Source organism: Haliaeetus leucocephalus, unplaced genomic scaffold (assembly GCF_000737465.1).
Source record: "Haliaeetus leucocephalus isolate CR32 unplaced genomic scaffold, Haliaeetus_leucocephalus-4.0 Scaffold228, whole genome shotgun sequence".
In the NCBI taxonomy this organism is placed as follows: Eukaryota; Metazoa; Chordata; class Aves; order Accipitriformes; family Accipitridae; genus Haliaeetus; species Haliaeetus leucocephalus.
The window spans coordinates 23417805-23439217 of NW_010972664.1; the positions used below are offsets into that span (position 1 = coordinate 23417805).

The 21413-nt window shown below is 47.2% G+C and overlaps 1 protein-coding gene across 8 annotated transcripts; it reads right to left on the bottom strand.

Annotated features, from left to right (window-relative positions):
* Nucleotides 1–37: 37 nt before the first annotated feature.
* On the bottom strand, nucleotides 38–20824 carry CHD4 (chromodomain helicase DNA binding protein 4). 8 transcript variants are annotated; one of them, XM_010567550.1, is made up of 39 exons: nucleotides 20658–20824; nucleotides 18472–18599; nucleotides 18088–18279; nucleotides 17599–17717; nucleotides 16922–17163; nucleotides 16708–16835; nucleotides 16442–16577; nucleotides 15828–16009; nucleotides 15455–15694; nucleotides 14322–14525; nucleotides 14011–14216; nucleotides 13644–13775; nucleotides 13236–13332; nucleotides 12651–12842; nucleotides 12363–12563; nucleotides 11251–11388; nucleotides 9077–9198; nucleotides 8792–8965; nucleotides 8324–8465; nucleotides 7726–7857; nucleotides 7490–7607; nucleotides 7151–7275; nucleotides 6631–6868; nucleotides 6289–6461; nucleotides 5946–6126; nucleotides 5759–5845; nucleotides 5500–5585; nucleotides 5281–5414; nucleotides 4626–4770; nucleotides 4282–4447; nucleotides 3787–3896; nucleotides 3412–3547; nucleotides 3075–3152; nucleotides 2822–2959; nucleotides 2617–2725; nucleotides 2159–2291; nucleotides 996–1191; nucleotides 753–896; nucleotides 38–612 (listed from the first exon to the last, which is right to left on the bottom strand). In XM_010567550.1, the coding sequence occupies exons 1-39, from the start codon at nucleotides 20752–20754 to the stop codon at nucleotides 551–553; spliced, it is 5763 nt and encodes a 1920-aa protein (XP_010565852.1). In that variant the 5' UTR covers nucleotides 20755–20824; the 3' UTR covers nucleotides 38–550. The 8 variants fall into 8 exon arrangements, with proteins under 8 accessions (XP_010565852.1, XP_010565851.1, XP_010565853.1 ...); XM_010567549.1 differs by having other exon boundaries at nucleotides 3412–3544; nucleotides 5500–5588; XM_010567551.1 differs by having other exon boundaries at nucleotides 721–896; nucleotides 5500–5588.
* Nucleotides 20825–21413: the final 589 nt, after the last annotated feature.

Here is a 21413-nt window from a genome sequence, read left to right on the forward strand (position 1 = left end):
CCTCTCCCGCTTCTGTTCAAGAATAAAATACTTGGAATAAAATACAAGGAAACTTTATTTTTCAGTTTTACCAAGGTTTTGCTCTGTTTTTTTGACTTTTTTTTTTTGTACGGTTGCTTTTTGTCTTCAAGCTGCTTATTAGTGGACAAGTCCGGTCAGTTTTTGTATTAAAAAGGATCTTGATGGAGGTAGCTTTGTCTCTGTCCTGGCTTTTGCTTGGTCTTGCCTGCGCACTCGTCTCAGTAAACAAACTCAAAATAAAATTAAAAAGGAAAACTGGAATTCCAGGCGGAGGCAGCGAGCAACGCAGCCAGGTTCTCCGTGTAACAGACATGGCGCTGTGGCCTCCAGTCACTATGTACAGAGTCCATCATACATCCCCCTCTCTCCTAAGCACACTCCTTGCTCCAACGGGCTGGCTGCAGGGGAAGGAGTTTCTCCTCCTCCTCCTCCCCGGAGACCTGCGGCAGCAGCTTCCATGGAGGGAAACAGCACCCAGTCAGGAATGTCAGACAGAGGGGTAGATTGTGAAGGGGTGGGGCGGGGGGGGTCACTTCAGCTTGGCCAAAAGGTCAACAGCACTGGGCCAGGGACTCACTGCTGCTGGGCCACCTGTAGGGCGAGAGAAGGCGAGCTGAGACTTGAAGGCTCGTCAGTGGACCCCAGCTTTCCCCACAGAGCCAGGTAGCTCCGCTTATACTGACCAGAGGGGGTACGTACTTGTTGGGGAGGTGGCAGCGGAGGGGGCTCGCTGCTGCGGTTGGCCAGCCGGCTGAGGATGTTGCGCTCAGACATCTGGAGGCGTACTGCCACGGGTGGGATACGGGCAATGGTGGCTGGCAAACGAGTCACATCGGCCTTCATGTCACTCAAAAGCTCCTCCAGCTGCTTCAGAACTGGAAGAGAAAGGGACATCTGTTCAGAGGGGAAAGGGACACCCCACAGGGAAAAAGACCAGAAGGGGACAGCGATGCAAAAACACCTCTCCCAATTACCTTTGTGCAGCACAGCGTTGGCCGGTTTATTCCCAGCCATTGACTCCTTGGATAGGTGCTGGTGGCTCTCAGCCAGGCATTCCACCTCTGCAAAACGCGTGTTCAGAGCCATAGACGGATGAGATGGGTCCTCGGACATGTTCAAATAGGCGGCTCGCCGCAGCTGCTCCTCGATCACCAGCGCTTGCTCCAGGAGCTGCAAGATGGGGCAGTAATGAGAAGTTTCTTCTCAGCAGTTGCCTGCAAAGCAGCCCGTTTGCACCCCCAGTCTCTCCTGATCCAGTTCTCCACTACCTCAGGCTGCGAGATTCTGCAGCTGAACTTCCTTTCACCAGCTTGTTTAGGCTTTACTCAATATAAAGAGCCCAAAACAATTAAGGACTCCATTAAGCTAGGCCAGGTACACAAAAAAAGCAGGCTACATTTAGTTTAACAGAAGACTACCATAAATCCTCTAGGATTCTCATTCCTTCTCAGATTCTTTTTAAAGACCAAGTTGTTTGCCATTTTACTCTTTCTTTATGGAGCAAAGTGGATGGAGCTTTCTCTTTGAATCCAAGTGAGAAGTATCCCACGCTACTTGCAGGGAGTCCACAAACCGTTAAGCATTTCAGGGGCATTTGGAGAAATCAATCTGAATCGTGTTACTGCGGAACTGATCAGCCAGACTACACTGAATTAATGTTTTGCCCCACAACCGAGAACTACATGGCCTTTATTTGGGTTGGTCTTAAATCACTCCCAGAACTAAGCTACAGTCACTCCCAAACAGGTTGAGGCAGAGACTGAAGGCAACCCTTTCACCAATCCATACAGTGTTTCTAAGTTCTGCTTAGGCACTCTGAGTGGGTTGTAGCACACCAGGCACAAGCTGTGATGCAAACAGCCACTTGAACCTTAAGCATCCCGCATACCAGTTGTTGAATAAACATTTGGAGAGAGAGTGCTGAACCCAGCTCCCCAATACCATTTCTAGAGTAAAGGGAGCTCCTATCATGGAGCTACTGCATGATCCTGAGAGATACTGCTGATCTTTCTCCCCCTAAAATGAAAGGCACTGCAGAAGCCTTCACTTTCTTAGCAGAAACTCAGAACAGCAAGCTCTTGTTCTTAGAGGTGCAGCTGGCTGAAAGGCACTTACCACACTGAAGAGAAATCCTTACCTTAAATCTCCTTGCCAAGAACTTATTCTTTATTTCCAGGAAGTTGCCCCTGTTCATCTCACCCTTGAAGGGTTCATTGAGGATGGCGTAACGTGGATCATTCTGAATATCCTGCCAACGGGCATAGCCATGACTGAGATGGGATGAGCTCAGGCAAACAAAGGCAGTGAGAACAAGGGAATACACAGCCCAGGCAGATACAGTTCTCAAGAGGGGGTGGGGAGAGGGGGTGCAGAGAGGGGAGGAACAGGAGCCAAGGAAAAGGAATGAGAACTATGTCCTGCTAAGTCTTAACTATGCTGGCAGGAAACTCCTCCTCCCACCATCACTTTCACTCTTGTGAAAGAAGGTAAAGCATTCTCTCACTTAATGTACTCCAGTCAGACCCCCGGATGGTCACCTTCACCGTGATAGTTCATGTACAAGGGGAGAGAACTGGTCTGTCAGGGCAAGGATACTTGATAATCCCAGCAAGGAGCCAGTAGTCATGACGCCGATGCCAGATCTCGTAGGTCTTCTTTGTGACAGTTGCAGCCCGCTCTTCATTCTGCCATAGGGAGTGTAGTTCTGGGAAGGCGAGAGACACCAAAACAGTTGAAAGTTATTTCACAAACACAAGCAGGGACATATAAACAAGTTCAAGCATATGAAGACTTCTCGTACCAGTGAAGCCACCATCTGCTATGTTGAACATGAAGCGCTGCTTTACTGCCTTCTTGTGCCTTTCATCTACTGACTCTTTCAGCATCTCTCCATTCTGCAGCATCACGACATCCCTCTTATCATCATCCTTTTTCTCATCTGTACACACAGGAAATTATTAGGAAGAACATGGCAGATACTACAGCAAGCTGGACCCACAAGGGATCCTTGCAGGAGAGGAGTTAAGGAAGAGAATGGAATTACTGTGACTCACCTTTCTCATCCAGAGTGATGATAGGAGGTTCAGGGGGATTCTCAATAGGTGCTCTGTCTTCCACTTTCTCCACATCAGCTACAGGAGAGAAGGGGAACATGAGACATAGGGGAACATGACAAGACCAAGGTTTTGTTCTTCAGCCTGTGAAACCTAATACTGTTCCCTAACTCCCTGTTCAAAGTTCCTGGAATAGCCCCACTGACTGTCTACATTTACACCTGTTTCTTTACATTGAAGTGCTGAAGCAAAGAAGATGCAGCTTTAGGAAAATAATATTTGAGGTGGAGGGGGAGTTATTGCTGTTCAAGGTATTAAACAACCTCCCTAGAGATACCTTTGCTTTCTACTTCCATTGGCTCATCTGGTCTCTCCTTCATCTCCGGTTCCTCTACTTTTTTTTCATCTGCTTCTGTGGGGTTCACCGGGGATTTTGCTTCCTGTGGTGGCGTCTCCACAGGTTGGGCACACTGCTGAAGACAGAAATCAATGAGAAGCGAGGTAAAGCAGTGCATGGCAACAGAAGACAGTCACAGCAGTCTGGAAAGCAAAGACACACAAAACTGTCAGGCCAATTCTGAGGACCTGAGAACTATCCTTAACTATCATTCCAAGAGCTCACCTCTGTCTCAGCAGCTGAGTAACACAGAAGAAGGGGCAGAAGTAGAGATGTTTCCAAGTGCATGAGGCAAACAAGCAACCCAACACTCACCTCCATAGGGACCTCTGTTTCAGTAGCAGCAGCACTGAGCTCTTTCTCTGGTTCAGATGACTCTCCTTGCTCCTTAGCACTGGCTCCTTCTTCTACTTTTATTCCTTCCTCTGTGTGTTCCACATCCCAGAGCAGCACAGCAGACAAAAGAAGAGAAGTCATCAGTAGGGTCTTTCCCTCACTGTTACCAAGCACACATCTCCTTTGCTCCCAGAGACTAGGCCCATCAAAATGGGACCAACACCACTCAAGATGACCTGCCCTTTCCAGCCCACTTGAAATGCTGGGCTTCTCTTCTCCCTGATGTCAGCTCATCCATGGAAAGCTAGTGTCCTCTCTTGCCTTTAAGGGCTTGCCACATGTCTTTGGCAGCCCTCCTAACATGAGAGGTAAGTTGATCTGCGTCCACCCCCAGACCCCACCACCACAGCTCCGGTGAGGGGAACAGCCAGGATGAGGTCAGGACACAGGACTGTACAAGAGGGGAGCTCTCACCGGGTGGAGGGACAGGGGCAGGCGTATTTGGCTGCGTATCGCCTGGTGTCGAAGGAGTTGGAGTTTTGGGAGAGGGCGAGCTTGGCTGCGAAAGTTTCTTGTTCTCCTCTATCTCTGCCAGTTCTGGCATACTCCAACGGCCATTCACATGCTCAAACTCCTGTACCTGCACAAGAAGGAGAGAAAGACATCATCATCGGAGGAGTCACACAAAGCTTGTCCTCAAACCACAAGAGACAGACCACTCAGCACACAACAAAAATAGGTGTGAAAGGAGCTCAGGATGCCAGTGACTACAAGTTCTATGAAAAGCAAAGGCTACATTGCTCTGCTAGGCGCCTTACCTTTTTGCGTATAAGTGACATAACCCCAATGCGAGTAAGGACATGCTGTCGAGAAAGACCTTCCCGTGGGACCCCATCCGCAAAGGTCTCTGCACCATCAGCGCCAGGTTCACATAAATGGCGCATAAACAGTGAGACGTAGGCCCTGGAGCAGTTAAGAGTCAAGCAGTTAGACTATAAACCAGGTTAGCTGCAGACATGCATTGTCAGACCCCTTCCAACACATAAGGGAAACCACTGCAAGACTCCTAACCCAGAGTAACACAAGTTCTGGGGTTGGGTTTCAGGCTCCTTTAAGGGAGAAGTTCCTGACAAGAATTACTACATGGATAAAGGACACACAGCTGACTCAGAGTCTTGAGCCAGAAACAACCGTAAGCCCAAAAAGGACTCAGGGAGAGTATTCATTACATGCTTGCATGGCCATGCTACTCCTCTAAAAGCATTTACTTTTGGTGACCGATGAGTCCAAGGAAGAGAACTAGGCACAAGCCCCTAGTCTCTTCCAGCTTATACTTCATTCCCCCACATAAAATCAGCTAATACATTAAAGGAAATGTAGTCTCTAAGGAAAGGCCCAAAAGGCCCAATTCTCATTCTTCCCCAAAGGGTCTAGATGTTGCCAGTCTTCCACCCCTGCCTAATGCAGACTCACTTGAACTCTTTCTCTGACTTGCCACGGAGGTCCCGAACAAGCCACTGAGTGGTGAAGGCATCCTGAGGTGGCATTCCATAGCGCATGATAGCATTGAGGAAGGCTTTCCGCTGGCGGGCATTGAAACCCAAGACCTAGAATGGAGGAGAAGACAGACAGATACAGCAAGAGCCATACAGAAGCAGCTAGGATGCAAATGCCTGCCCTGGTACTACTTACCTCAATGTTCCCTCCCACACGGGCAAGTAAAGGAGGCAGAGGCTTATCCTTATCATTTCTCAGGCCTTTGCGGCTAGGCCGACGAGCTGCTGAAGAGAGAAATGCAGCTAAGGAGGAGAGACAATGCACAGCATATTGTTGTGTGAATATTTCCCTTGCAGAACAGCACCACAAAGTGTATAAATCACCCAAATCAAGTCCCAGCTGTTTCCACACTCAGAGAAAGTGACCCAGGAACTCTGGCTTCACCAGAACTTACCTTCAGACCTCTCATCAAAGTCCTCATCTCCTTCTTCAGAAGCAACTGAATAGTCTGACTGATTATCTGACTGGTCATCCTGCCAGTCTGAAAGAAAAACAGCACGTGAGCCTGAGACGCTACTCCGTTACTTCCCAGCAACATATACTTACACCCATTTCTCCCTCAGGTTCCTGTGGATTTGTACCTCTATCCTCCTGTGAGCCATCATTGTAGTTAACTTGCTTGCGAATACGTTTGCCCTTGCCCAGATTCCTGGCCAGATCTTCCTGTTGCTGTTCATAATGGTGACGCAGTAGCTTCTCCCAGTAATCAGGATCCACTGACTCCTCCTGCTTAATGATCTCCCGTTCAACCTCCTCTTCCTCCTGCCACAGAGAAGTAACAAATTTAGATCCCTATGCTCCAGATCCCAACCTGCCTGAGCAGATGTATGTCTGCTCACCCTTAAAAGCATCAGACCTCAGCCTGCTTAAATGATCTTCCATCATCCAGGAGAAGATACTAGCTGACATCCACCTCATACTCACCCCCATCTCCTCTTCACGAACCACATACTGGGCCACCTTGAAGGAGCTGAGATACTCATTCATGCCCTGAAGTTCTGTATCTTCCGTTTCATCCTGGTTCCGATCCAACAGACGCTCAATTGCTTTATCATCATAGTGGATGACACTGCTGTCCTCACCTTCTTTGTTATCCCCTGAGGCAAGAGCACAGACACAGTTGCTGTGTGGCTCTCAAGGGACTAGGAAAGGGACTGCCACCCTAGACCTCTCTGTAGAGCTATAATCAGCACTGTGCCTACAGTCACTCGCTAAGTAAGGAGCCAGACCTCCCCACCTCCTTCAGTTCTACTCCCAGGCACTCACCCCCCTCAGTAGCCTCATCCTTGAAGAGCTCTTCAGTGCCAAATTTGAGAATGTCATCAAGTTCCTGTTTGGACATGGAGCCTGTCTTGGAGCCCAACCCTGGTCTCACTACCAGATGAGTTAGCATCATTTTCTTCTTGGCCACCTGAGTGATACGCTCCTCCACTGAGGCCCTTGTCACAAAGCGGTATATCATCACTTTCTTGTTCTGTCCAATTCTGTGTGCACGACTGAAGGCCTAGAAAAGAGATGCGCTCAGAACAGTCTAGAGCTACACAAGTAGTAGTCTGATACACCCCGCCTACCTCCACAAGTTTCCCAGTTGCCTTCATGGTGGCTCTTAACATCAGTGAAGGCTGGGCCCTGGAAGAACCCTCCACTATTTCACTTCCCATCCTCACTGCTCTAATTTTGCTTCACTTCTAAAGGGGAACTCTCACATTCCTTCACTCCTCCTGATGAGTTCACTTCCCCTCTTCCTCAGGGTTACTCCACAGTGAGTGGTCTCATTCAGACTCACCTGGATATCATTGTGGGGGTTCCAGTCTGAATCATAGATAATCACAGTATCTGCTGTGGCCAAGTTAATACCAAGACCCCCAGCTCGAGTTGAAAGCAGAAAGCAGAACTGCTGAGCACCAGGAGCTTAGATAAAAAGAGAGAACAAAAGTAATCAAGGGTGAGTGCATTACTCAAACAAGGATTTCTATCTGATCCACATCACCTGAGGGGGAATCGCTACTAATTTAAGATTCCAGGAGAGCAATGGAAGACTTGGGCCACAACAACCCCATGTTGACCGCTAAGCACATACAAGGCAACAGTTTTCATTTTGCAAAGAAAGTAGGAGGATCCATACCATTGAAGCGATCAATAGCTTCCTGACGCATGTTCCCTGTGATTCCTCCATCAATCCGCTCATATTTGTACCCTTCGTGTTCCAAAAAGTCTTCCAGAAGGTCCAACATTTTAGTCATCTGCGTAACAGAAAAACACCACCACAAAAGAGTGAGGGACAAGGTGATACCAGATCAACAGGCTCCTTTATCATTATCAGAAAAAGAGTTCCCAGCCTTAAGGTTTTCCCCCATATACCTGAGAGAATATGAGCACCCTGTGACCTCCTTCCTTCAGGTTCTTTAACATCTTCTGGAGCAGCAACAGCTTTCCAGAGGCTCGAATAAGAGCACTCCCATCATACATGCCATTTGGCATTTTTGGAGCTTCCTGAGAAGAAGAGAAAAGGAGTAAGGGGTGGAGGAAGAAAAAAGCTTGAAGGGATGTAACTTGGTCTTGGTCCCTAGCTGTGTCCATCAGATGCTGACTCACATCTGGTCATTTAGCTTGGCACAACCACAATGTGTACCACATGGAACACCAGTGCTACCCTGTGCCTCCTTCTCTTGCGGTTTGACTCCTAGATGCCCTCCTTTTCCTTACTGACTTAGTCTCGACTCTTACCGTCTTCACCATCTTGCATGAGTCACAACGTAGCTCCTACCTGTCATACAAAGATACTGGAAAAGGAAAGGCCTTCCAGAATGTTGGGTCTACAATAACAACAGGATGAAAAAAAACACAGAAGCAGAAAGAGAGGAAGGGGAACCCCTCCATGCTTTGCTAGGGAGCTAACTGGATCCCCAGAAACAGCCAGCAGGGAATTTGCTTATACAGAATAAGTGACTGGACATACCATAGCAGCCACAGGAAAGAGGTAGGGGTGGTTACAGCACTTCTTCAGATCCATAACAACATTGAGCAAGGAGACTTGGTTACCACCACCCCGTGCATTCAGTGCCTCAAAGTTTCTTGTCAAAATGTATTTGTAATATTTCCTGAAAAGAAAACAAAACAAAAACCAAGTCAGACACCCCTCATAGAATAACAAACATACTCTCTTGCTAAACTCTGCACAGCTCCTGGCATTACCTGCCAGCTACCTAGGCTCTGCCAGTGGCATTCACTATCTCTTTATCCCTTACATCAGAGCACAGGATTAGTCCTCCCTCTGCTATAGCAGCAGCAAGAAATCTTCCTCCTATCCACTGTGTAGAAAGCCCTATAGTGAGGATGAGGCTGTTTCTGCATCCTCTTTGAAACAGTGGCAGAACAGAGCAACAGTAGTTTAAGCAGCAGGTGCTCTCTTCATCCTCACACTCACTTCTGCATGGGGCTCAACTCCACTCTGACAATGAGTTCAGTCTTAGATGGCATATTCTTGAATACATCAGCTTTGAGACGCCTCAGCATGTGTGGGCCCAGCATGTCATGCAGTTTCTTGATCTGATCTTCCTTGGCAATATCTGCAAACTCTTCTAGGAAGCCCTCCAAGTTACTGCAGAGAAACAGACACTCAGCAAAAGCGACAAAGGAAAAAGAGCAAAAAAAATGAGGAAGGGGATAGGAGTGACAAGACAGGCAGGCTGACTTGCACTGCAAGACATACTGGAATCTCTCTGGTGTCAGGAAGTTCAGCAGGTGGAACAGTTCTTCCAGGTTGTTCTGCAGGGGAGTTCCTGTAAGCAGCAGCTTGTGCTGGAGCGAGTAACCGTTGAGCACACGGAAGAACTGGGAAGTAGAGAGCAGGGAAGAAATGGTGGGGGAAAAAAACCAAAACAACAGATCACATGAACTTGTCTAAGGCTTATTAAGTCACAAGCCTACAAAAAAAATAATTTCTCCTAGAAAAAAAAGTTGACACCAAGCTAGGGCTCAATTTAGATCACATCAGCTGTTTAGACAAGAGCTCCAAGTAGTTCACATTCCAGTCAGGGTCACTAGACTGATCTCATTTGGATCATTGTTCTGCATACCTAAAACATGACTGTAGCAAATCCTACAAGCCATCAGGTGCTGGTAGGGTTCCTTTGCTCTTTTAAGTTACAAGCTCTTTCAGACCACCAATAATTTCCAGACTGCTATACTACGTACTTTTTCTTGCTAAATTAGTGTTCCACATTCTTACAACTACTCCGCCTTGAGAATTCTAGAAATAGCTAAGTCACTCTTCCTATTCATATCAATCCTGGCAATGTTCCAGAGCTCTGAACAAGCAGAGGAGAAAAAGAGCTAAGGGTTTGCCAATCTGTCTTTAAAGTAATTTGTGCTGGTTTTCACAACAATGAAGTAATTCCAGACAGAGGTATTGAGCAGTTAAAGTACTGAACCGAAAAGCACAAGTGTACCACGTTCAGCAGCACAAATTAACAATAAGGCAGTAATTTATTTATTAGCTTGGCCATTTCTTTGCTTATTTTACACTTAGCACAATACAAGGTCAAATTTAATATAAGTAGCTTGTACTAGGTGGCAAACAAACAAACAAAAAAAAGAGAAACCCACCACCACCTATGTTTTGGTTATCACAGCAGAAGGATCCTTCTAGTGCCCTCCACAGGGATTTATCTTTCTACATAGTTACAGACAAAAAACATTCTTATTTTGGAATCAATGATTATATCTGCAAAACTTTGGTAGATAACCATAATCTGTCAAGAAGCATCTGACCTGTTTTGCAGCGAAACGTCTGAAGCTGTCCTTAGGGGACAGGAAGCTGCTCAAGAAAAAGGTAGATTTAATGGTCTTGGTGGATAACCAATTGTAACTATTAGTCATAGAGCAACCTTGAGCCTTTACATCCTTTTTCAATTTATGAATATTAATAGTAAGCATTCATTACTGCTTCCAATAATTTCAATGCTAAGCATAGAATGGCATCCAGTCTTAGTGCCTACAATAAAAAAGATCTGGAAATTGGACTGCAAGCACAGCTGTGATGTCTCAGAAAGATGCCTCATGCCAAGATCCAAAAAGCTAAAGCCATTTAAAAAAAAAGAGAAAAGAAGAAATCAAGAAGCAATTTTGTTTTACACAGTCTCCAAGAACCTCTAAAACCAGATTTCCAATAACAATTGTTTTTAGCCTAGTCAGCACTAGAACCCAGCTGGAGACAGAAAAAATCGATATCAGAATTAAGGCACAAGGGATTAGGGAGGGGCTGGATTAAGAAAGTATAGTCAAGCCTACTGAACTCAAAAAAGCTTAGTTAAGGTACAGCCTCATATAAAAGCAGCTATATAGCTTTCAGCATCTACTCAGACATTTTTGAACACCTCTGTCCACCTCTCCAATTCCTATAACATCTAATTAGTTCTGCTACAAAGCTAGATGAATGCAGACAGCAAGCCTACTCTGGAAGCAGGACAATTATGCTCATGCAGCTTGTTTTATGCTCAGTATAGTAAACCTTTCCAGAACAGAGGCGGCACAGATATATGATCTGCTTTCAGAGAAGCCAGTCTGTATTTGAGAGCAACAACAGCATCCAGGTTTTTCTGTTTTCCAGTCTACACCAACTGCCTATTCACCCAGAGAGAAAGCTGTTTTAACCAGTGATATGTATAAAAGTGAAGTTGTTGCCAATGATAATCAATCTTCAAATGAAGGCTGTTGATTTTTTTTTGTTAAAGAATGCATCAAATTTACTAATGAACTCATGACTAAAGAGTTAGCAGACAAACTTATGTGCTTAGGAACAGCTACCTAAACTCCTGAACACTCTCTGCCCATGCCCCCCTGCAACATATGCCATGCCTATAAACCACCTATGCTTCTCTGTACCTTAGACTGATTGTTCTTCAGTCTGTGAGCTTCATCCACAATGAGACAGGCCCAGTCAATAGAGCCTAGTATGGCCATATCAATTGTGATCAGTTCATAGGAGGTGAGAAGCACGTGGAACTTCACAGCAGCCTCCTTCTGCAAAGGAAAAAGATGAACATGGTAATGGGATAGGGGAATGCCCCAGGACAAAAGTAGATGCAGTGTTTCTCCAGCAAGTTATTCTGATGAGCCCTGGTCAAACAGCACATCAGAAACTTTTCACACCCACAGTTTCCTGTCACAAGATTCAAAATGCTACCCAAACCATTCTAGCCTTTTAATCCCCCATTTCTCTCTTAACACATAAGTCTCCTCAACCCCCTCAGTACCTGCTACTTCTGGACAGTTGCCAAATGTTGTAACAGAGAAGTTTAACAAATAAGCATCAAATAGAGGCATGTTAAGGAAATGAGATTTGGATAACAGTGGCTCATCAAAAAGCTAAGACTTAAAAAAGGTAAGTAGTTTATCATGGAACTTTAAATTACTGTTAGTATTTAATGCAGTTCAATTTCAAGGGAAGCAAAGAAGTCCCAGCTATCTCTGCCACTGGAAAAGCTTTAGCTCCCATCTTGCTTTTACCAGGAAGACTAAAGTTCTACAAAAACTAGCCCCCTAGATCAGGCTCTTCACTCCTGTCAGGGCAAAGAATGCCATTTCTCAGATGTCTAGGTATGGCCTCACTGTCTGTAATCTCTGAGGAACTGGCTAAGTTCACACTTCTTTGTATGTTTGTCTTATTCATAGAGTGGCAATTCTGACATTGACTTAGATCTGTAGAAGTGATGCGCAACTTCACAGATTAAGTAGAAGAGATAGAGGGACTTGCCTATGGTCAGTATTACCTTAGTCAACTCTTTTTTCAGTACTAAATTAGTTCAGACTAGTAGGAGTGTTTAAGCAGTCTAGAACGGGAGCCTAAATGCCCACTAGTCATCAATTTGCAGTTATTTCCCCTTGGAAACTACACGCATAATCAGTTCCCAGAGTATCTGAATCTCAGCTGCCAAAAGCCAGTCCAGTGCATCTCTTCTTTCAGTTCAGGCTTGCATTACAGCAGAGTTCTGTACCTTCATTCTGGATGCTTTTTTGCCTCCACGTATGGCATTATCCTCAAATGTGAACTCATTCTCACGGATAATGGCTCGGCTATCTTTGTCCCCAACGTAGGTCACTACATACATATCTGGGGCCCACATCTCAAATTCTCGTTCCCAGTTGATGATTGTGGACAGCGGGGCACTCACCAAGAAGGGACCCTTTGAGTGGCCCTACAAATAGAGTCAGTAAGAGCATTAGATGAATGCAACCACTAACACAGGCAGCATCTCCCTGGGTAGTGATCTCCCAGCTCTCACCTCTTTGTACAAGGAATATAGGAACACAGCTGTCTGCACAGTCTTTCCCAGACCCATTTCATCAGCCAAGATTGTATCTGTGCCCTGGGCCCAGGAGAAGCGCAGCCAGTTCAGTCCTTCCAGTTGGTAGGGATGCAAGGTCCCCCCTGTTACATCGAGGTACTCTGGTTGCCGGTCATATTTCACTGTTGGCTACAGTGGGGAAAAAAAGGAAGAGTTGAGATCCTTTACCTTAGCTAGGCAACTACCAAGACTCCCTTCCCAGCCACCCATATATTCCCTACTGCAGATGAGACTTCACAGATGACAACCAGACTAGCACCAGACAAAATTCCCAAATGGCCAAAGGTATCAACCAAAAAGCCCTTTTTTTTTGTGAAATCCTTTTGCCAAGAGCCAGCCAGCATCTCACCCAATGGACAAGATGGGCCTTTGTCTGAAGGCTCTATAACCTCTTTGTTCTTTGGGCCAGGAAGGAACTCTAAACCATATGGCTCTTCACTCTTCAGTTTCCCATTTACCTGCCTCCCTCCCCAAAGTAAGCAACTGTATCAGGTGGTTCCTAAGCAATAAACAGTAACTTACATCTACTGTGGGAGTCTCAGGGGGCCTTTCCAGTTTCCGCATCTTCACTTTCTTTAACTTCTTACCAGGTCTGCCCTCTTCACCTCTCATCAGCTCCCTATGCAGACAGAGTCCCAAGAACGTGCAAGTTTAATGGCTTTTGTAACGGATCAAGGGAAAACTACTGCAAAGAACAGGAGGGTGATCACCCAACTCAAATAGGCTCAAGAGAACAGGGCTGGAACTTTCATGAATTGGTGGTGGAGAGGCACAAGGTCCCTGCCCAAAGGAATAAGGAGTCAGCAACAAGAAGATGCTTCTTTGCTATTATCTCCATATATTAATCCAGCCAGTGCTAGGGGCTGACATACTCCAGTGTTTTCTCTTGAGGGAAGGGAAAGGAACACCACCTCTAGATACTTGTCTTACCTGTGATTCCAGTAGGCTTGCTTGTAGAGGTCATAATCTTGGATGTCCACATCTTCACTTTCCCAGGATGCCTGGTCATAAGGTAGGTCTCTCCATTTAATCAAATAGTGGACATTCCCCTTCTTATCCACACTGCAGAAGAAACCAGTCAGTCTTAAGCACAGTGAAATGACAGTATTCACCCAATCCTCTCAAATGGGAGAGGGGAAAAGGATTCCTTGATGAAGCAACAGAAACAGAAGAACAGCGTCTGTCATACCAAAGGAGCTCCTGCTGTTTCCCCCAGTCATATTGCAGTTTACCTTATCCATTCTCCCTTAGCCCTGCTTAAGGTCTTTGCTGAAAATCCCTTTGCTACTTCCCCTACCTATGGTTAAGGATCCTGTGGATCATCATCCACTCGGGCTTGATCCCATATCGATAGAAGCGCTCCTCCATCTCAGCATATTTGGGGTCCTTGTTTTTTCTCTTTCGGCTTTTCTCCTCTTCCCCTCCAAAGTCCCCTGAGGGTGGCTCATCCATATCATTTTTGCGTTGGTAGTTACGAAACATGACCTGGCAGTGCAGCTCCAGCTGGAGCCAGGACAGAAGCAGTTAGTAGGTGTTTTCCCCTCAACCAACCAACATACCTCCCCACAACTATCCACCCTTATGATGTGGTTAGAGTCCTCCGCTCACCTGCAACTCTGACACCCATGAGCAGTGCCAGTAGGACATGCCCTGCCACTTGACAAAGAACTGCCTTTCAGGCCGACCCTCCAGAGGCTTAGGGGGAGGAGCATTAGGGTCTGCATCAGGTGGACGTGGTGGCGGGGGGCCAACTGGGGGCTGACCCCATTTCCAGATCAGGATCTTCTGCACCTTTCCTTTCAAAGCTGGGCACTGAAAAGTTAAACAAAGCTTGTTACATCAGAGTGTACATACTCTTAACACACAAGCACCAAGTAGCAGAAACATACAGAGTCACAGTTCTCTTCCTTCATTACAGCTTAGACTTGGAAGCTTTCATCCTCTTATCTCCAGCATTTCTTTGAGCTTTCTCCAGTTTGTCTTTTCTTCCTAGGACTGACAAACCCCAAACTGAATTCTGTATCTCAATTTAGTTGTCTCCCCAGGGCCACACCAATTCAGAAATTCTACAGGAAATACAGAAATTGCTAGGCTTTATGAGCCCAGTAGTCTATCCAACCACAACTCCATTGAAAGTTTGTAGAGAAAATATTTTGCTGTAGAACTAATCAGCCCAGCACAGGGATATGTCCTGAAGCAGCTTCTTTCGTTCATCATCTTAAAAGTCCTTATCACCTAATGAAAGTACCTAACACCATTTATAATACTTCATTTCAAGAACTTCCTGGAAAAGTGTGACATTTCTCCCAACCATCTACTACAAAAGGGCTTGGCATTACAGAGCTTGCAGTGCAAAAAAACTGTTTGGCTCAGCATCAAAGTATTTTTTTTAAGCACTGGATTTGCTTGCACTCATTGTCCTGCTTCTACGTACATACAGGATCCAAGAAAATTAAGCCTTTGGCATCCTGAACCCAAAACTGCACAACTACTCAGCACATGGGCAAACCTCATGAGACTCAATGCTGTAACCCTGTGCTTTCTGCTGTCTGGAGAAAGCAGCCAATCGACAAGGTGCAATCCAGCCACAAAAAAATCAGCCCTCGCTGTTTCATGACAAAAGTGTGAGAGGACATAGACTCTTCCGAAGACTAATCATTTCTGGGAAAATATGATGATCCAAGGGGATTAGATTGATCATCTCTTGTAACAATAGGAGAATGGTACTAGCAGAAACTCACAGTGCAACGAGGACACAGCCACTCTCCATTAGGAATCTCTGGCAATGGGGGATTCAGACAGTGGATGTGATAGGATGAAGGACAGGCATCACAGCACAGCAGCTCTCCTCCATCCTTGCAGACTCTACAGAACTCCATATGATGGTCATCCTCTTCCTCAGCATCCCCCACAACATCTTCCAGGATTTCCTCACCTTCAGAGTTATCCTCTTTTGCTTCCCACTGAATGCCCTCTTTTTCCTACAGGAGAGGGAAATCAGAAAACCGAAGTCACACATTTGTGATTATTTTATGACCGCAGAAGAACGGCCCCAAGTCACTTGACATCCCCCTCCATGATCTCTTGCACAGTGTGGGGGAATCCAGTACTTACACAGTGTGGGCAGCTCCATTTGCCCTCTGGGGCTTTCTCCATGTCTGGGTCCAGGCAAACCATGTGGTAGGCACGAGGGCAGGTATCACACAGTATAATTTCTCCTCCCTGCTGGCACACCTCACAGTAGTCCTGGTGATCAGTCTCATAGCCATCCACAGCCACTGTGGAGTCCTCCTCACCTGCAGAGGGTGGTGAGGAGTTACAGCAGTACAAGCCACAGGTACAGGCTTCCTATAGCAAGGGAGGGTACTCACCCCACAGCCTATGTAGTAATATAGAGATCCAGAATCCAAAACTCTTGCTCCATCTATGTAAGTAAATAGGGCAGGGAGCAAGAGCAAAACAAGCCCCTTTGTGCCTCCTTCCACCCATGAAATTAAAGGTGTAGCTGAGGCCAGGAAAACTCAGCACTGTGTCTGTTCCCCTACCAAGGTAAGAAAGAACTCCTGAAAACCTTTTCCTTATTAAAAATAACATCAGGTTCTTCCTTCACAAACAATTTTCCTCCCTCAAGCATGCTGTTAAATACCCAAATTCTGCACAGACATTCCTCTAATCTTTCTACACACTTAGCTGCGCTTCCAACTCCAACTGACAGCAAGCATCAATACCTTTCTTTTTCTTTTTCCCAGCTTTGAGTTTTTTGCGACTGCGGCTACTACGGCTTGTAGACCCATCTGAAACAGAGTAGCTGTTGATGCTGGCATCATCAAAGTCTGACTCCACATCCAGATCATCATCTTCACTCTGAGGTAGATTAAAAAAAAGCTATGCTACTGAGGCACCCATGCTGAGGGCTGCAATCAGACATACATCCTAGCATTTCTAGCACATCATCACCTCCTCCTCAGAAGGTCAAGGAAGGAGCATCACTTACTGATGATCTTTTACGCTTGGAACCAAATCCTCCCAGTTTGATTTTCAAAGGTGCCACCTTCTTTGTTTTAGGTTTCTTGATATCAGGAATACGAGGACTGGCCTTTGGCTTCCGCCGGGCATTGGGTCCTGAGAACAAAGGAGCTTGCACGTCAGAAGGACTACTGCTTTGGCACCACTCACCATCTACCATTCTGTCAGATTCTCCATCTCACCTTTGCCCTCCTTTGTCTTGGCTTTCCTGAGCGGCACATCTACAGGGGGCTGCGGCAGGACAGCATCCACATTTGTCACCATACTCTCCACTACTGCAACAGCTGCAGCTGCAGCAGCTGCCACAGATGCACCTGAACTTCCCTTGAAGGGGTTGTTTGTGCTAAACTCCCTCCATTTGGCTCCCAGTACCATCATCATCTTCGACACTGCTATTTTAGGGTTCTTGGCTGCAATAAGTGGCCTGTGTACAGTTAAGGAAGGAAGAGTTACTGAACCACCCTGAAATCTAGATCAGTATTCCTCCCTGCCGCCACCCCCATCAGCACCTCTATCTCAAACTACATTCCTTTCTAATCTCTGATTGCCACAGCCAATGAATCTCTCCACTCCAGTACTTCACTCTGTGTGGTGGATGCAAATGATCAGGGGCTTGGGAAGTGAAATGGAATTTAGCATACTAGGAAAGAAAAAGGACTGGGAGTGAGGACTTGCATCATCTCAATCACTGCAAACAAGAAAGATAAAGATTGATTATTTTACTGTTGCTTCAGTTTCTGCTCTAGGTAGGATGCTACTGTCTCTAATGTGCCTTCAGTTTCCAAAACCAAGGAACCTAGTCCTTGTCCCATCTCTTTTTTTGTTCCAGAGTCCTTCCAAGTACAGCCTTGCCGTTCACCTGACAAACTGGCTGAAAGCTTTGTAGTTGGTGAGAGTGCGGTAATCCTCCTCTGTGAAGATATGATCAATATCCTCCATGCCCCAGTCTTCCAGGAGCTGAGCAGATGACTTCGGCTCCTGTGCAAAGATAATCATAGCAACTCTGAGAAAAAGCTCTAGTTCTGCTCTAGGAAAGAGTAGAACTTCCACACATCTACAAATGACCCAATGGGTCAGGACCAGGGGACCCCCCTCCCTGCCATGGGACACAGCCTCAGTAGAAGTGGGAAAGTCTTTGGATTCAATACACATTCTAGGTGTGTTTAAAGCAGAAGGGGGGAAGGAATGCAAGGTGGGAAAATGGTCAAGTCAAGCAGGTCTAGTGGAGGAAGAAGAGACTGAACATCCCAAACTCCATGTGCCATCACAGATGGAGAGCACAACGATCCCCAAAATCGGATACAAAGGAATGAGGAGCAAACAGTCAGTCAGCAGGGTAGCTTCTCACCTTTGAGTCATCATCTTCTTCCTCCTCTTCCTCCTCCTCCTTCCGCTTGGCTTTGTTTTTCTTTTCCTTCTTGGGCCCTAATTTCTTCTTTTTCTTCTTCCCAGGAGTGTAGTCACTGCCCTCACTGTCAGAGCGCAGAACCTCCTCTTCTTCCTCCACAAACTCATTCCCCTCACCAGAGCTGTCCCCCAGCTGGGGAAGGAGGGAGAGAGAAGATCAGGCAGCTGTGAGAAAACACCCTGGATAAGCACTAAACACCACACTCTCCCCAAGCTCTACAGGGTTCATACAAAGGATTGCTGCCATGGGCCAACAGCAACAGTAAGCACCCTCACCCCATATATCCGTATTTTAGAGCATGGCCTTAGGCATCCTTTTCCTTACCTCCTTCTTCTGACGCTTGCTGAGCTTGGGCACTTTCGGTTCCTTTAGTTTCTTGGGCTTCTTCTTCTTCTTGATTTTGGGTGTCTCAGCCTCTGACAGAAGCTCTTCTTCTGGCTCTTCTTCAGGCTCTGGAGGGGAAGAGGCAACAGGTCTCATTCAAACTCCATCTGTGCACTACAACATAGCCCACTTCTCACAGAGATCACTCAACTTGTAAACACTTCTATGTTTGTAACTATGTAGCAAAAAGTAGCCAACTGCTTGCTTTGTTACTCTTCACAACAGATACTAGGAAATCATATCATACCTTACCATAGCACATGGTTTTCCCCCTCCCCACAATACCACCTATTTCCACAACATGCCTTCTCCAAGCAGAGCTGCACTCAGATCTTGGGGACCAAAAGTCTGCCATAACCCAAGAATAGGAGGAAAGAGCACAGAATAGATGGCCATCTCTAAAGGAGACAAAACAGTGAATACACTTGCGAACCTGACTAGGATACTGTTTCAGTCCATGGGTCTTCAGGAAAGAAACACACAACTACCTAGCCTCTTCAGCAGTACAGAGCATCCTACAACCGCATGCAAAATACAGGCCAATAAGCCACTAACTTGTCTCCTCCTCCATAGGAAAGTTGTTCCTCAGCAACTCTATTCTGATCCGCATTTGACACAACCTTCCCCCAACCCCTTCCCTCTGCGCCAACAGCTAGGAAGCTCGCTGCCCGGCCAGAGGAACGCGCGCCAGCTCCCCACCACCTCCCCACCACCGCAGGCTCCCATCTGTGCGGCTCCCCCCCGCCCCGAGGGGCAGGGGCAGCCAGACAGCCCTTCCCTTTGTGGCAGGCTGCGGGAACAGCCCGGCCACCCGCCCTCCCCCTGCCGCCCCGCCCACCGCACACAGCCAGAGTCACTCCTTCTCCCTCCAAGGGAAAATGGCCTCCTGACCACAGGAGCTGGGCAGGATGGAGGAAGCCACAGGTCAGAGGAGCTACGGCAGCCAGGGGTGAGACAGACGAGGTCCGGCGCTCAGAACCTGGGGTGCCGCGCCTGGCCCCTGCCATATTCCCAACCGATGGATCCCTCTTCACTCCCATGGTCCTGCAACACCAGGTCCTTCAGGGATCCCACCTCTTCTTCTCCCCAAAGTTCTGATTTAGAGCCTCTGGCGTCCCATCCTTCCCAATGTATTACCTAAAGCTCTCCAGTTGGCAGGGATTTTAACAGTTCTTCTTCACCGAGGATCTCCCTATGAGGCTTACTTTCTGCCTAAGATTTCAGAGGTGCCAGAAAACCCTAGAGTCAAAGCTTAAGAAAGATGCCAAAAACAAAAAGCCAAAAAGCTCACAACACCATTTTCCCTTTCCAGTTGCAACAGTTCTCTTATGCGACACTACAACACTACAGCGTGAGTTAGTAGGAAAACTCAAACTTGTCTTGCGATCTGGCGCATCAGGATATATGCTATTCCTTTTCACAAGGAAGCAGAGAATCCAGATGTAGGTCCACACAGCAAGTCATCAACAACAGCAGCAACAACAAAAAGAAAAACCCAAACCAGAAGAGTACCCGGGGCTCTAAGTCAATTCTCACGTTGGTGATGACGATGAAAACACGAGGGAAAAGGCAAGGTACAAAGACTACAAGAAAAGCAAAGGTGAGCAAGCAGCACAGAGCGAGAACCATAAGAAAACTCAATAATTGGGTGTGGTGATGAAGGAAAGTGGGTCACGCAACAGCCCAGGGCAGTTTGCTCTGGACGTCAGCCGGTCTGAACTCCCAGATGAAAGAAAGCCAGGCACCCTGCCCTTTCCCATACTACCCCCCTTTCCTGTCCCCATTCACAAAATATGAAACTCGCAGGCATTTTGGTACCCCGTCAGAACTGGACACTCTGCCTCCACCCCTTACACCTCCTCAAAGCACTGGCCCCGACAACCTGCAACGGCTTGGAACAGCTCCACCTGACACAAAGCCGCAAGCCTTGCACTTTGAAGTAACCCTAGGACTCGGATATCAAAATCAAAAACATATGCGTGACTTGTAGTAAAAAAAAAAACCAACAAAACCAACCCAAAACCAAAAAAACCCAGACATTCCCCAGCACATTATGTATTTCACATATTCAGCTTGAGACCAGCATTACCCCCATTCCACATGCATTCCCTGCAGGCTCTCCATACCTGGATGCTGGGGGATAGCGTTGTTCAACAGGATCTCCATCTCATCATCATCACTGCCCCCTGAGCACGGCGACGGAGAACCAATGCCCGATGCCATGTCCTCCGACGCGGGGGAGGCCTGGGCTTATACAGGGTGTCTTCTTCTTGCCAGTCAAGCCAGTACTTCATCGAAAAGAAGAGAAAGTTATAGCAGACCTGAACTCCGTTTTCCCAAGCAATAGTGCTACCAAGAGGATCCGCGAGAAAGCTTAGACAGCAACTTTACTGCATTTGGAGCCTACAGATAATAGAAACACTGGCAGCAAGTATCAGCTTAGAGTTGCGATGAAGCAGGCTTTGAAGACACTAGATATTAAACTGAGTCAGCAACTCCTCTCTGGCAAGGAAGCCAAAACAGCTGTCCTATAGGAAAATTCTCCGGTCCCCTGCAGCCGGGCGCCCTCGGTTATTTCTACCTTGGGCCGGGAGAAGGCGGCGAGGCAGGGAAGACCGCTGGGCTTCCAAAGGACACCTTGGGCCAGCCGGCAGGCTGTCAACGAGCCGCGGCGGGCAGCAGGCGGTCCCGCCCGGTGCCCGGTACGGCGGACAGCGGCGGAACCGGCAGTCCCCAACTCGCCCGCCCAAACTTGGCGCGCCGGCCCCGGGGCTGACACGGCCGCAGAGGCAGAAAGCCAGCGTCGCCCTCCTCCTCCTGGGCCGCCGGCCCCACACAAAAGGGCAGGGCAGGCTCTCGGCGGCGCCGGCAGCCCCGCTCCG